This window comes from Papaver somniferum, chromosome 4 (assembly GCF_003573695.1).
Source record: "Papaver somniferum cultivar HN1 chromosome 4, ASM357369v1, whole genome shotgun sequence".
Lineage (NCBI taxonomy): Eukaryota > Viridiplantae > Streptophyta > Magnoliopsida > Ranunculales > Papaveraceae > Papaver > Papaver somniferum.
In genome coordinates, this window is record NC_039361.1 from 154,771,615 (window position 1) to 154,785,702 (window position 14,088).

The following is a 14,088-nucleotide window of genomic DNA, read 5'->3' on the forward strand; positions in this document are numbered from 1 at the left end:
AAGGTGTTGAAAAGGACTGAAATGAACACTATGTGAGAGTCAATGGTTATGTAGGTAGAGAATCGGTTTGAAAGTCGGAGGTGAAAAACGTTTTCAAGTCCGTTTTAACGGTTCTGGGACATTTTTAAGCAATTACGTACGTTTTTTATTCTTTCCACATGGCGATTTTTAATCTAAGACTGGGTCTGCTGGCTCTTCCCAACTGCCTTTCCATATCGTCTTGGGAAGAGCCTAGACCCAGCGATAATTCCCAATTTCAGCATAGAACGATCAACGGTTAACTGTTCTAGAGAAAAATAACGGTCAATCATGGACAATTTTATATCGGATATTCATCGGTTGTTTCTTAAAGAACGAACAACAAGTATTCATTTTGCCTATGTTGACTGGTCGACCACGATTGGAGCGGACAACTATTTTCCGTTTTATAATTTGTTCTCAAAATACACATAAAACTCGAGCAGGGTTTATTCTAAACTACCATTTTCATGGTTTTTGGAAGAAAAACCAAACTTCATCATAAAACTAAGTTCTTCCCACTGATTCATCCCGATTCTTCGATTAGATTTGTTCTTGAACCTTTCAATTGCTAGTTCCAACTGGTTTTAAGGAGTTTTATCAACTCAACAATCAAAGGTAATGCATTATAAACTTAAACCCTAAATTATATTTTGTTGTTCAATTGCTATGATCTTTGTCAATTTTTGTGATGAATAACTTAAATTGAATGAATGTATCTGTTTACGGGAAAAAATGACACGCTGGTTTTCTGGTGAAAAACGGTGGAGGAGGTAAGTGCTCGATGAAGCAAATCGTCTGAACCATTAAACAAATGTAATGCACTGGGGTACTTTGATTTCGAGAGACTAATTTGTAGAACCATAGCCTAAACCAAGATAATGGTAGTTCCAAGGTCAATTCGGTGACAACGAAGGATAAGGGTCAGTCTGTAAGGAGGGAAGTTGATAATGTGTGGAGATCAATGGAGATTGATCGATTGATGATGTAATGTGTTAAACTTCTTGGTTAGTTGATCCCTAGCCGAGTCTCACACTGATTAAGGTACAGTCGCTTTCCTTACGCCTCTAGAACCACGCCGGATTTTGCGCACTTAATTCCCTTAGCTTATCTCACCTACAACCAAGAGTTGCTACGACCCAAAGTCGACGACTTATAAACAAATTTGTCTCCCACAGATAAGTCTATTCTGATAGATAAATATGTCTCCCGTAGAAGTATCTACGAAGTTTTGTTCTGTCTTATGGTAAATCAAGGTGAACATGAACCAATTGATAATCCGGTCTTGTACTCCCGAAGAGCAGCCTAGAAATATCAATCACCTCACAATAACTTAACTATATGGTGGTAGAAGAAGTTACTGCGGAACCATAATGTCTTAGACGAAGAACTTTGTGATTACTTTTTATATCTTACCTATCATAGATAAATCTCGAGCAAATCTTAGAGAAGATAGTACTCAATACTATAGAACAAGTAAGATCAGAATACGCAACAACAGAGAAAATAGTTGGATCTGGCTTCACGAATCCCAAATGAAGTCTTCAAATCGTTAACCTAATATGGTTTTGGAAAAACCTAGGTTAAAGGAGAATCGACTCTAGTATGCAACTAGGACACAAGAAAGTGTCGGGATTAGGTTTTCCAGTTGCTGGAGTTCTCCCTTATATAGTCTTTCAAATCAGGGTTGCTTACAATCAAAGCTAAGATAGCTTAGTAACAAAGCATTCAATATTCACCGTTAGATGAAATCCTGATTTAAGATTCAATATTAGTCTGCTAAAAAATAAAGAAATTAATCTCCACGGTTAGACGGTCTTAGCTTGTTACAAACAAATGAAATATACCTTCATTTAGATATGGGTAACCGTACCTAAACGTGTATATTGAGTTGGCTCAACAACAGTTAACTGAAGTTAGCCATATGAACACTTTTGTCTTAACCATATTCATCTAACACTTCTAGATCAAATATGATGATCAATCAAACATGAAAGATAATCAAATGAATCTAGTTGTGTTTCACATAGAGTTGTTCAATTGTTCACAATCTCATAAAAATATATATGAACAAATTGGATTGATTCATAATCGTACAAAGTACTTATACAAGAATCAATTCATGAACATTAAGCCAAGGTTTGAAAAAATTGCATTCCTTAATTCATAAATATTTTAGTTCATGAGTATGAGAATCATACTTAATCGATTTTAGAACTTAACCACTGTGTTCGCTAACCAGGTACGCAAACAACAGCTCCGGACCTTGGCTTGTCCAGCTATTCGCATACCAGGTACGCCACCAGTCTTCCCGGAGCCAACTCAGGTAGAACCGTTCACATACTAGGTACACAAACAAGGTTTTCGGACCTTTACATTTAAAGCCGTTTTCACACTAGGTACACAAACAAAGTTCCCAGACCTGAATCACTACAAAACAGTTTGCATCCTATGTATGCATACCGTGTTGTATCCATACATGGTTAATTATTCTAAACTCCCATTTCAATCATTGAAATACCCTTAGAAGACGATAATAGCCGTCTCACACAAACTATTAGCTACAAGTAATTTTCAAGTGATCGAATGATCAATACGAAACTTTCCAAGTCGACATCAAATGATTGTCTCACACAAATCATGTAAGATGTTTCAAGGCAATTTCCACATGATCATCTTTTAACTTAATATTTAGTTTCCAACAAATAAATTATTTCCAACTAAACTCTTCAAGAATAATGATGAACATAATTAAAGAAAAAAACTTTCAACTCGCATTTCGAGAAATAGATAAGCGAGATAAACTCAGCTCGAAATATCAAATGTATATAATGTAAAAGTCTATATATCTATACGACTTAGTCTCATTAGAAGATAGAATAGAATATACTTCTGAGTTATAGATAAGTTTTAGTCTCCACATGGCCTCAGTAGATCTTCGTCTTCAGTCGATGAACACCATGAAGTTTAAAGCTCAACTACACATTTTATCCTAATCCGAGGCATAACTATAAGTAGAATAGAAATCAAGAATATAGTTTTGATCAACTAAACTTGACAAACAAGCTTGAGAAAGGAAAGCTTGCGAGTCCGACCGAACAAATGTTCTAATAGTTTCATTTGTTGTTCTACATATTTATGATCATTTGATCACTTGTTATTTTCTTATTCATAAGTGAATCCTCAAGTTTCTCAAGGATCAAATAATTTTCATTTTCCGCTTTAAATGTCTTATCATTTCATTCTTCTTACTGTGACATATCATTAGCAGGGAAAGTCTCGTAGGACTACTCGCTTCATGAAATAGTGTCTTTACAAAAAGAAAAAAGAAAAGAAAAAAAAAACTTGGTTGAACAAGCCTGTCTAGGGAAGCTTGGCACAAGAAAAGAAAAAAGATTTTTGTAAGGCCGCTTTTGGGGCCAGATCTTGCTGCTAGAAAAGGTGTTAACAGAGAGGAGAAAGCAAGCAGCCAAGCAGCATTATATGTAGCTTTAACCGAGAACTGACCAGTGTCATTAACCACTCCAAGCAGGCCAGCTTCCTCCTCATATTTGAGAATAATAAAATTCATTAGTTGAAGTAGACTAGCCATTTTTTCAAACTCAATATCGTACAATCTCCTGTGCATAATTCCCAACTCCCAGTTTAGGCCTGAAGCATGAGAGTGTAGGCCCGCTGCTCGAAATCAATTCTATCAAGAATTTCGCTTATTTTGTGACATGGTTATTATTTTCGGGCCATTATTTTCAACTCATCTTACATCTTATAATGTATGAATCTTCTTCACTAACTAGGTTATTATTTTCGCTTATTGATTATCCATTTATCCTTATATGTGCAATAAAAAAATATATACTAGTCATATTAATTAACCAATAACATTATGAAAGAACTATTTTAGTACGCATTTAATTTAATTTAACTTATTTCTTTCGTTTTTAAAGTTTAATCTGTCAGATGAAGAACAAAAACGTTTCTGTCGAAAACAAATGTATTTTCTAATTTAACTGCATATTTCAAGAATAAAATATTAAAAAATCAAAAAGAGAAAGAAAAACAAATGTACATTACATCCAAGCAGGCCCATCAGTAGAGAAGTTTTTTGTTTTGTAAATGAAGAGTTAAATATATATCATTAAGAGCAACTCTCACGCGATGGACAAACAAGTAGATTCTCTCGTTTTGCACTTACAGTGAGACCGGTAAACCATTAAAACGGATCAACAAACCTCCAAATAAAAAGTTTTGTCCATCGCGTTTCAGATTGAGTCAAACGAACCGTAGATGATCGGTGAGACGAGGTACGGCCCAATTTGAGGCGGTCGTCTCAACGTGATTCGATACCCTATTTTAAAACTAAGATTTTGTTAAATAAAAAGGTCCTTTTTAATATTATGAAAATATTTTTATATAAAAATGAGTCCCACTAGATTTAAAATATTTGTTTATATAAAAACGAAAACAACTGTGCGCACCCGCGAGTGCACATTCATTCCCTCCTCATTTGTCGTGGTAACGGAGATTTCTTCCATTTTAGAAATTCATTTACTTTCCTAATATTGTGTATCAAAAACTTTCTTTTCATAGTTAATATGCTAAAAGTGATCGATAATATTATGATTTGATTAGTGACCTCGATAATGTAGTTTTGATTTGTTTTTCTATTTTAGCCTTTACACAGGGACGAAGGAATATAGAGACAAGTGTGGTCGATAGACCCCATTTCATTTTAAACTTTGACTAGTTTTTTTTTTATCATAAAAGCAAATTCATTACTCAAAAGAAACCTAATTGCACATAGTTGTCCATCTCAAGAATTGAGAGGAGGCATCTTGGTGGGTTTTCAGACCACACTTGATTACACCTAAACTTCTTGGCATATTTGGCTAATCCATCATCCGCTTCATTACCAGTCCTAGGAAAGAAAACACATTTGATATTACTAATAGATTCTACGGTCCTACAAATATCCGAAAGAAGATTATGGTCCTTCCAGCTAGAGTTAAAAATTTTGAAGTCACAGCTTCAATAACAGTCTTACAATCTCCTTCGATGATAAAATTTTTCCAACTTCTACTCTTTATCCATTCCACAACTTCTAGAAGAGCCAAGCCTTTTCCCTGCTCAGCATCTCTAGCCTTTGTAACTTTCACCGTGGCCTCCATAAATCTCCCTGCATAATCTCTTATGATTAGACCAATACCAAAAATATTTTTGTCTTTATTAAAAGCCGCATCAAAATTTAACTTCCACCAATTTTCTGGGGGTTTCTCCCATTTTTTCTTAGTTTTACTAGTTTGGTTTCTGCAAATAGAGTTAGCCTCACAACCTAGAATATTATATTTTATGCAAAATTGTCTAACGCTCATGATGATGTTGTTAGGGTGTCAGATTTTTCCTTCAAAGACTGTCATGCATCTAAATTTCCATATTTTCCACATTATAACTGTTGCTAGAAGATACTTTTCTCTTTTTTTAAAAGAGATGATCCTCTGGTATTGATTCCAGGATTTGTTCCATTCTTGCAGAGAGTTGAAGTGCGGTTGAGAGTGCATGGCTTCTGGTAAGATGGTGAACTAAATAACTTTTTCTAGATCACAGTGTAGAAGGATGTGCATGTCTGTCTCTGGTGTTTTCTTGCATAAAGGGAAGTTATAGTCTTCCAACTGAATGTTCCTTCTTACTCTTGTTCTTGTTTGAAGAATATCTTTTAAGCATCTCCAGAGAAATAAATTGATCTTGTAAGGAAGCTTTAAATGCCATATCTTCAACCAGAATTTCTGTTCTTCTTTGTTGATGCAGTCTCCATCGGTTTCTTGGATTAAAGCTTTATAGGTAGACTGGACAGTGAAGGTACCATTTCTTGTTAAGCTCCAGTTGCAAGTATCTCTGGCATTTCCTGAGATTCTTATTTCCTGAATTTTCTTACTTTCTGTGTTGTTGAAGACTTGATCTATTCTTTGAACACTTCATTGTTTGGTTTCTTGCTGAATTAAACTCTGAACTGTATCATTATTTATTGAATACTGGGTTGCATTTGAAAGTTGTGTGTGATGTGTATTTGCAATCCAATTATGCCTCCAAATTTTTATTCTTGAGCCGTCACCAACACTCCAAACATAGTACTTCTTAACAATCTACAGACCTTTATATATGCTTTTCCATATCCATGATCCATGAGAAGTAACTTCATCACATAAAGGGTCTTTATTATGGAAGTATTTAGCTCTCAGGGTTCTAGCACAGAGAGAGTTGTGATCTGTAATCATTCTCCAAGCCAATTTTGCAAGCAGAGCATCATTGAATTTTTTGGTGTTTTTGAAGCCCATTCCTCCAAGCCTTTTTGGTTTACAAACAACACCCCAAGAAATTGGATTCACTTCTTCATTGCTGTCCTTTCTCCACCAGTATCTTATTTGAACTCTGTCAATGGAATCAGTGGCATACTTTGGCATTTTGAAACAACCCGTCTGGTAATTAGCCATAGTACTCAGCACTGATTGCACTTGAGTTGATCTTCCAGCTTCATCAATTATTTTTCCTTGCTAAGTACTTAACCTGTTCTGAACCTTTTCTTCTATTGGTTTAAAACTTTCTCTTTTATTCTTGCCCAAAAAGAGAGGCAGGCCAAGATATTTTTCATTTAATCCTATAGTCTTCACTTGAAGTAAACCTGTAATATGAGAACATCTCTGAGGCTTCATATGCTTGTTGAAGAACACACTGGATTTGTTGAAGTTTACAACTTGGCCTGAAGCAGTACTGAATTTGTTGATGATGTCCAGAAGATTCCTTATATCTTAATCTTTGCCTTTGCAGAAGAGAAGGCAGTCATCAGCAAATAGTAAGTGATTGATGCTTGGGCTATGCTGACTTGGTTTGATTCCTTGGATTTTCTTTAAACTTTATGCCTTACAAAGCATTCTTGAAAAGCCCTCTATACAAAGAATGAATAGATATGGTGATACTGGATCACCTTGCCTTAGGCCTCCTGATGGAGTGAAAGGTTGGCAAGAAGAATCATTAAGGAGCATAGAAACTGAAGTAGTTCCAATGCATTGGCTAATCATTTGACACCATTTGTTACAGAAACCAAGTTGCTTCATCATATCCAATAAGAACTTTAACTCTATCTTGTCAAATGCTTTTGACATATCAAGTTTGATTCCAACTTCACCAAATTTGTTTCTACTTTTTTTATACGATCTACAATTTCATGAGCTATTATCGTATTGTATGAGATGTTTCTGTTTAGGACATAAGCTGCTTGAAAAGGAGATATTATTTTCTGTTAGATAGGTTTGAGTCTGTTGGAAAGAATTTTTGAGATTATTTTATAATTTATGTTGCAGAGGCTTATGGGTCTGTAATCTGAGGGATTTTGTGGGCATTCAAATTTTGGGATCAGGGTTTGGAAAGTGTAATTAAGCTCCTTGAGAAGATAACCATTTCTGGAAAAAAAAATTGTATCATTAGAGTAACATCATTACTTACTATGTTCCAACATTTTTGATAGAAGCATGCCTGAAAGCCATATGGTCCTGGTGCTGCCCATGGTTTGATTTGGAAGATTGTATTTTTAATTTCTTCTATATCTGGTATTCTTGCTAAGCTAGCACTGTCTTTTGGTGTTATGCATGGGCTGATCAGACTTAGGATTTCTTCATTTTTCTGTGGATATGAAGTATTTGTAATGGATCTGAAATGGCTGTTGAGAAGTTGCTCTATCTCCTTTCTTTATAAGTGCCATAATCCCAAATCATCTTTGAGAGAGTCTATGTGATTTCTTCTTCTGTAGTTGGCTTTTGAGCGGAAGTACTTTGTGTTTCTGCTCTCTTTTTTTCCAGTAAGTTCTCTCTAGAGTTTTGATACTTCATGTCAGAGTCCATATTATACCAAAATCTCAGTTCTTGTAGCATATTATTTAGTTCATTTCCATTGTTGAGCCTCTGATTTGCTTGAGCATCTTGAATCTTCTTCTCCACCTCTTTAATGTGTTGATTCACATTGCCAAATACTTCATAGTTCCACTCTTGAATTTCTTTTTTAGTATGCTTTAATCTTGACATAATTTGGAAAGATGCAGATCCTTGTTGTGGTTGATTCCATGCTCTGGCAATTACTTCTTTGCAGGAGTCTTGCTGAATCCAATTTTCATAAAATATGAATGGTTTCTTGTAGTTCTTCTCAGTTGGGTTTGTATGGAATAAGATTGGTGTGTGATCTGAGCCAAAAGTTCTTAGAATATAAGTTGTAGCTGATTGAAACTTGTCATGCCATTTTGTGTTTGCCAATGCTCTATCCAGCTTTGCCTCCACCAGTTAGTTACTTTGTCTGTGGTTGTTCCAAGTGTATGGGTATCCTGAGAATTTGACCTCCACCAGATCAGTTTGAAGTAGCCACTCTTTTATGCACTTGTTGATGCTTGACTGAGATGATGTTGTGTTTGATATCCTCTCTTAATTGTTGATGGTGATGTTTAGATCTCCAATTATCATCCATGGAATTTGCATGTTCTGACTTATTGAAGTGATTGATTCCCATAGTTCTTTCTTTTCCTTGTAATTTGTGCTACCATATAAACATGTTAGTAACCATTGCAAATTTTTAGGACCAGCTGTGACCATGACTTCTACTTGATTTCTTTATTCATTAATTATTTGTATACTCATTCCATCCTTCCATAGAAGAGCAATCCTCCAGAGAGACCATTAGAAGACTGGGACCAGTAATTAGGATAACCAAAATATCTAATGAAAGAATTAGTTTTTATTATGTGGTTTTTTTTGGTTCCATAGATGAACACTATGTCAGGGTCTTTACTATAAATGCAGTGTTTCAAATTGTCTATAGTATCTTTTTTTCCAATGCCTTGGCAGTTCCAAGATAAAATTTTCATTTTTCCAAAATCTTTATGTAAAAGAATTAAAAGATGTAATGTAAGGACAATAAGAATAAAACTGAGATGAATAGAAATCCTTATAAAAAAGTGAACTTGCAATTTAATGGTAATGTTAAGGAGAAAAATTACCTAGTCTTCTTACCCTTCAGAATGATGGTACTGTGTCACAGCATTGCAGTGTTGGTCCCAATCCCCCCTTTACTCATGGTCAAAATCCTGTATTTCTGGAGCATTCTGGTACACATTGTTATCAGCTTGACTGTCAGCATCCATGTAGATAGGATTATCAAATTTCATTGCTCTTGACACATTTTCTCTGACTCTTTTTCCCTTTCTCTGATTTGAGCCTTCACCCACCTCAGTCTGACTTCCAACTTCTTCAGAGAAGGCAGCAGTTACATGATAGCCATCTGAAGGCCTTTGAAAAGCCACTTTGTTAGCAGTTGCGACCTTCTTCTTGGAGACTTTTTTATTGATAGTAATTGGTGATCCATCTCCATACTTTGGGTTCATTGCCATGACTTCTTGTAGGGACAAATTAGTTTAACCAAACTTGAAGAGTGCTTTGTTAGCAAGAGCTCCAACAAAACTAACTTTCCTTTCACATTCATCTTCATCATGATTCAACACAAAGCAAGTTGGGAAAAGGTTTCCTGGATGCTTTTGGTAGTAAAAAGGTATCCATTGAGTGCAACCAGCTCCATTTTCAGTTAACAGTCCCCTAATTAAGGGAGTTTTCACATTGATTTTGATGTTGCACTAATAGCATTTGAGTCCACAGGGTTTCTATCTTCAGGATCAAGAGCTTTAACTTCCCCTAGTATCTTTGCAAACTTGCACATAGTTTTTTCTTCAAACAGTTCTGGTGGTAAATCTTTGAGGTCCATCCAAAATTCTTGGGTACTGAAATCCATTTGTTGTATCTGCGCAAAAGAATTATATGGCCTGACCATGAAGAGGCAGCCATTCACAGACCAAGGAGCATTTTCAAGAACCTAATTGACTTGATCCTAATTTGCAAATCTGACAATGAAGTAATTTGGTGAAGGGTTTCTAATTTGAATTTTCTTCACTTTCTTCAACCAAAGGTTTTTGAGGTGGAATTCAAAATTGTCTGGTTTCATAGGTGCAGCAGCAAGTAGTTTCCCAACAATGCTAGTTGCCCACTTAGAAATTCCTCTATCGAGATTAACACTGGAATACACAAAAGTTTGTCGGATTTCAAGTGACTCAGAGTTGTTGAGATTTGTTGACATTAGCTGCTCTTCAAGATATTTCATGTCTCCCAAGTTTGGATCCATGGTTTCGACTTCTGAAGAAGGTTTTGGATTAATGTTCAGTAACGAGGTTATAGTGAAGATGATGAAAAATAACTTTGAACTTCTCCATTTTATAGGATGATTGCATGAATTTGATCTGAGACGTGTTGAGATTTTCATAGTTTTATTGACACTTATCTTCCAACAAGAAGAGAATGCAGAGGACTGAGCTTCAACAGGATATCGAGATACAACTTTTAGGTTAGTTTTCTCCGCCATTCACTTTAACAGAAAACTAAAAACCTTGAACACAACAACCTTTGGGGGAATAACCTTTGCAATGACAACTTTGTACCAATACAAGGCAACAAAGACCAGGTATAACCTTAACACCTGCAAGCCATAAACACAAAACCAAGAGGGTAAAAGAGAAACAGAGAGGTTGAAATTTGGTTAAAAAACTGACATGCAAAATCTCGAGAATGAAGAATAGTTAAGACATTATGAAACAAAACCCGAGATTCAGGCAAAAGTAAAGAAAATTAGTGCAAGGGAACAAAAATTGCATTAACTAATTGGATTGGTAGTTGAAGGAATCAAAGATTCATTAATGGCGATGTGAAGATTTAAGTTGACTTTCCTTGACTGATTTTGACTAATCGCCTTTGACCCATAGCATCTCGCAAGACAAGACCTAACTAACTTTTGGAGTTCTTTGTTCAACTTTAACTAGTTATAGTTTAGTATTTTTGTAATTTACATGCCTTGTGGAGGCAAGTATGTGTGATAAAATCGAAAGCGCGCTGATATCTTTTTTTTTTTGAAAGTTAAACCTATACCTAATGAGATTTAAAATTATAAGAATTGATACAAAATAAATAAAAGACATCAAATATACGAATGTAAATATGAAAAATGATATAAACTACTATTTTATAAGTTGATTTTCACTTAAATTATACTAAAAACAATTAAAAATCCAAAAAAATAAATAGAATATCCTTAAAAAAATCAATTAAAAATATAAAGAAAAAAAATATAATCGGATGGCCTCCGGCCGCTGACGCCTGGCATGTGCCGACTTTTTTAAATTTGTTTTTGAAGATTATACTAAAGTTTAAACCTCAAAGAGGTCTACTACCTACAAGCCCATATAGCTTGGAAAAAAAAAAAAGATCCCCCACCCCAATGCTAACGAGAACTCAGGTCGTTGGTATCATCACCCAACGACTTTACCATTGTACTACAGTGACATCTGCCGACTTTTGTTACACCCACTTGAGAAAAAGTCTGGCTACATCACTGTCTTTACTGGTCCTGCAGAGATAGTTGCAAGTATAAAGAAATCCTGAGCCATGACTAGTGCGTGTATATGGATAATACTGAGCAATAGAAGGAAAAAGGAAAAACAGTGTAATGACATCATGAGAAAGCTTATCCCTCCCATACGTGGCATTACCCTTAAGAGAGCATTGCAACACCATCGACAACAAAGGAAATTATAGTCTCACTTCATTTGAGCATGGAGATTCTTCCTTACAACTACTTCTTTCTACTTCTCCCTTTACTTGTCCTTCCTCTATATTTTCTCAAAACCAGAAAATTTGATGATGATCAAAACAAACCCAACCTCCCACCTGGTCCTCCTAAACTTCCAATCGTCGGTAATTTACATCAACTTGGAAAACCACCTCATCAAGCACTCTCAAAACTATCCAAAATATATGGTTCGGTCATGCTTCTACAATTTGGCAGTGTCCCAACCCTCGTAATCTCCTCGGCTGAAGCTGCCAAACAAGTCTTGAAAACACTTGATCTTGAGTTTTGTACAAAACCTCCGCTTACCGGAACAAAACGTCTTTCGTATAATTTCTTAGACATCGGATTTGGACCCTACGGAGAATATTGGAAAGAAGTTCGTAAAATATGCGTGCTTGAACTTTTGAGCGTAAAAAGGGTTCAATCTTTTAAGGCAGACAGGGCAGAGGAGATTGATGTTTTGATTGATTCCCTGACAGTTTCTTCTAACACTTGTCGATCTGTTGATGTTTTTGAAGCGTTGACAAGTTTTACGCATAAAACAATTTGTAGAGTCGCTTTTGGTAGCGCAACTGGTCAAAGCAGGAACCTGTTTAATGGAAGGCTTACGAAAATCCTTTTTGAGGCCATGTCTGTATTGAGCGGTTTCTATGCCAGCGACTTCTTTCCTAAGGTGGGATGGATTGTTGATAGGGTCACTGGAATCCATGGTAGAACTGAGAAAGTCTTTCATGATTTGGATGAATTATTTCAACAAATGATACAGGAACATCTCAACCCGGCGAGACCGAAACCGGAGCATGAAGATCTCATAGATGTTTTGCGTAAACTAGAAAACGATCAAACTAGCAGTACGGTTCGTCTTGCAAATGACAACATCAAAGCAATTCTCATGGTAACTTGTTTTTTCTGTCTCTTTATTTCCAAAATAATACTATTTCCGTTTATGATAGTAACTGTTTTTCCAGAAGGGAGTATGAGTTGCTACTTGAGCATAAACTAATTATACAAATATAATGAGATTTTATGAACCAAATCAGAATATATTTCTTGCTGGAGTAGACTCATCAGCTGTTGCAGCGAATTGGGCAATGGCAGAGCTGGCTAAAAACCCAGAAGCAATGAAGAAAGTTCAAGAAGAGATTAGAAGCCATGTGGGATCAAAAGGAAAGGTAGAAGAATCAGACCTTGATAATTTATTTTACTTAAAAATGGTAGTTAAAGAGACTTTCAGGCTACACCCAGGAAATGCCTTGTTAGTTAGGGAATGCATGAAACACAGTAGGATCGATGGATTCGACGTATACCCAAAAACAACGGTTCTAATAAATGTATGGGCAACCGGGAGAGATCCAAAGTACTGGCAGAATCCGGAAATATTCTTGCCAGAGAGGTTCAAAGATAGCTCCATTGATTTCTCCGGGAGTCAAAATTTTGAGTACTTACCCTTTGGGGGAGGTCGACGGGGTTGCCCTGGAATGAGTATGGCAACTGTGTTGATAGAGCTCGTCCTTGCCAATCTATTGTATGCTTTCGACTGGAAATTACCAAAAGGATTAAACAAGGGAGACCTGAACATGGAGGAATCCCAGGGGCTGACTATTCATAAGAAATATCCACTCGACCTTGTACCTATCAAGTATGCATATGGTTCGGATGAACTTAATTAAGAGAAAACTACATTTTGTGCATATATACATATAGTAATTATATGGGTGGTTGTGTGATACTGATACCTATCTGTATGATTTTATAATTTATGCTTGGTTAGGATTTGGGTACTCCAATTTTTATAACATGTGACAGTGAGTATAAGCTAATTAATTGATGATGTGACAAGAAATTGCCTAGTCTTTAGCTACACTATTTTGAAGTCCAATTTAGCAAATTGAAGCAAGGAAGGGTTAAGGCCGTAAAGGACACAATGGATGAGAGGATATTTGTAACCGGCCCAATATACGTTTATGGCCTGGCAGATTCATTCAACCAAAAAAGCTGTTAAATCTGGATAAAATAAAAACCAACCAGTGTGGATACGTTTTCCCGGGCTATTTAGGATGTTGTTCGGCTTATTATGAAACTTTCATATAAGTTGAACTAGTGTTTAGTAAAAGGGTTGGAATTGAAAATTCTAGGTTCGGTGCATGCAGTAAACAGATTCAGTGAGCGGAACCGTTCATCAATTGGTAGATTCGGCTCATAGATGTGAGCCGAACCATGATCCAAAAAATCATCTACATAACCTTTATAATTCTGAAAATCATCTTAGTCACTAAAAAAAATATTTAATCACTAATCAATATTACTAACACTAATACGTAAAGGGCAGATTTGTCATTAAAAAAAATTTGGATTAAGGGGTAATCTGAT

General features: G+C 35.8%; 1 protein-coding gene across 1 annotated transcript; it reads left to right on the forward strand.

Moving 5' to 3' along the window:
• The first annotated feature begins 11,566 nt into the window (after positions 1 to 11,566).
• LOC113271646 (cytochrome P450 71B34-like) lies at positions 11,567 to 13,542 on the forward strand. Its single transcript, XM_026521541.1, has 2 exons — positions 11,567 to 12,613; positions 12,759 to 13,542. The coding sequence occupies exons 1-2, from the start codon at positions 11,702 to 11,704 to the stop codon at positions 13,386 to 13,388; spliced, it is 1,542 nt and encodes a 513-aa protein (XP_026377326.1). The 5' UTR covers positions 11,567 to 11,701; the 3' UTR covers positions 13,389 to 13,542.
• The last annotated feature ends 546 nt before the right edge of the window (positions 13,543 to 14,088 follow it).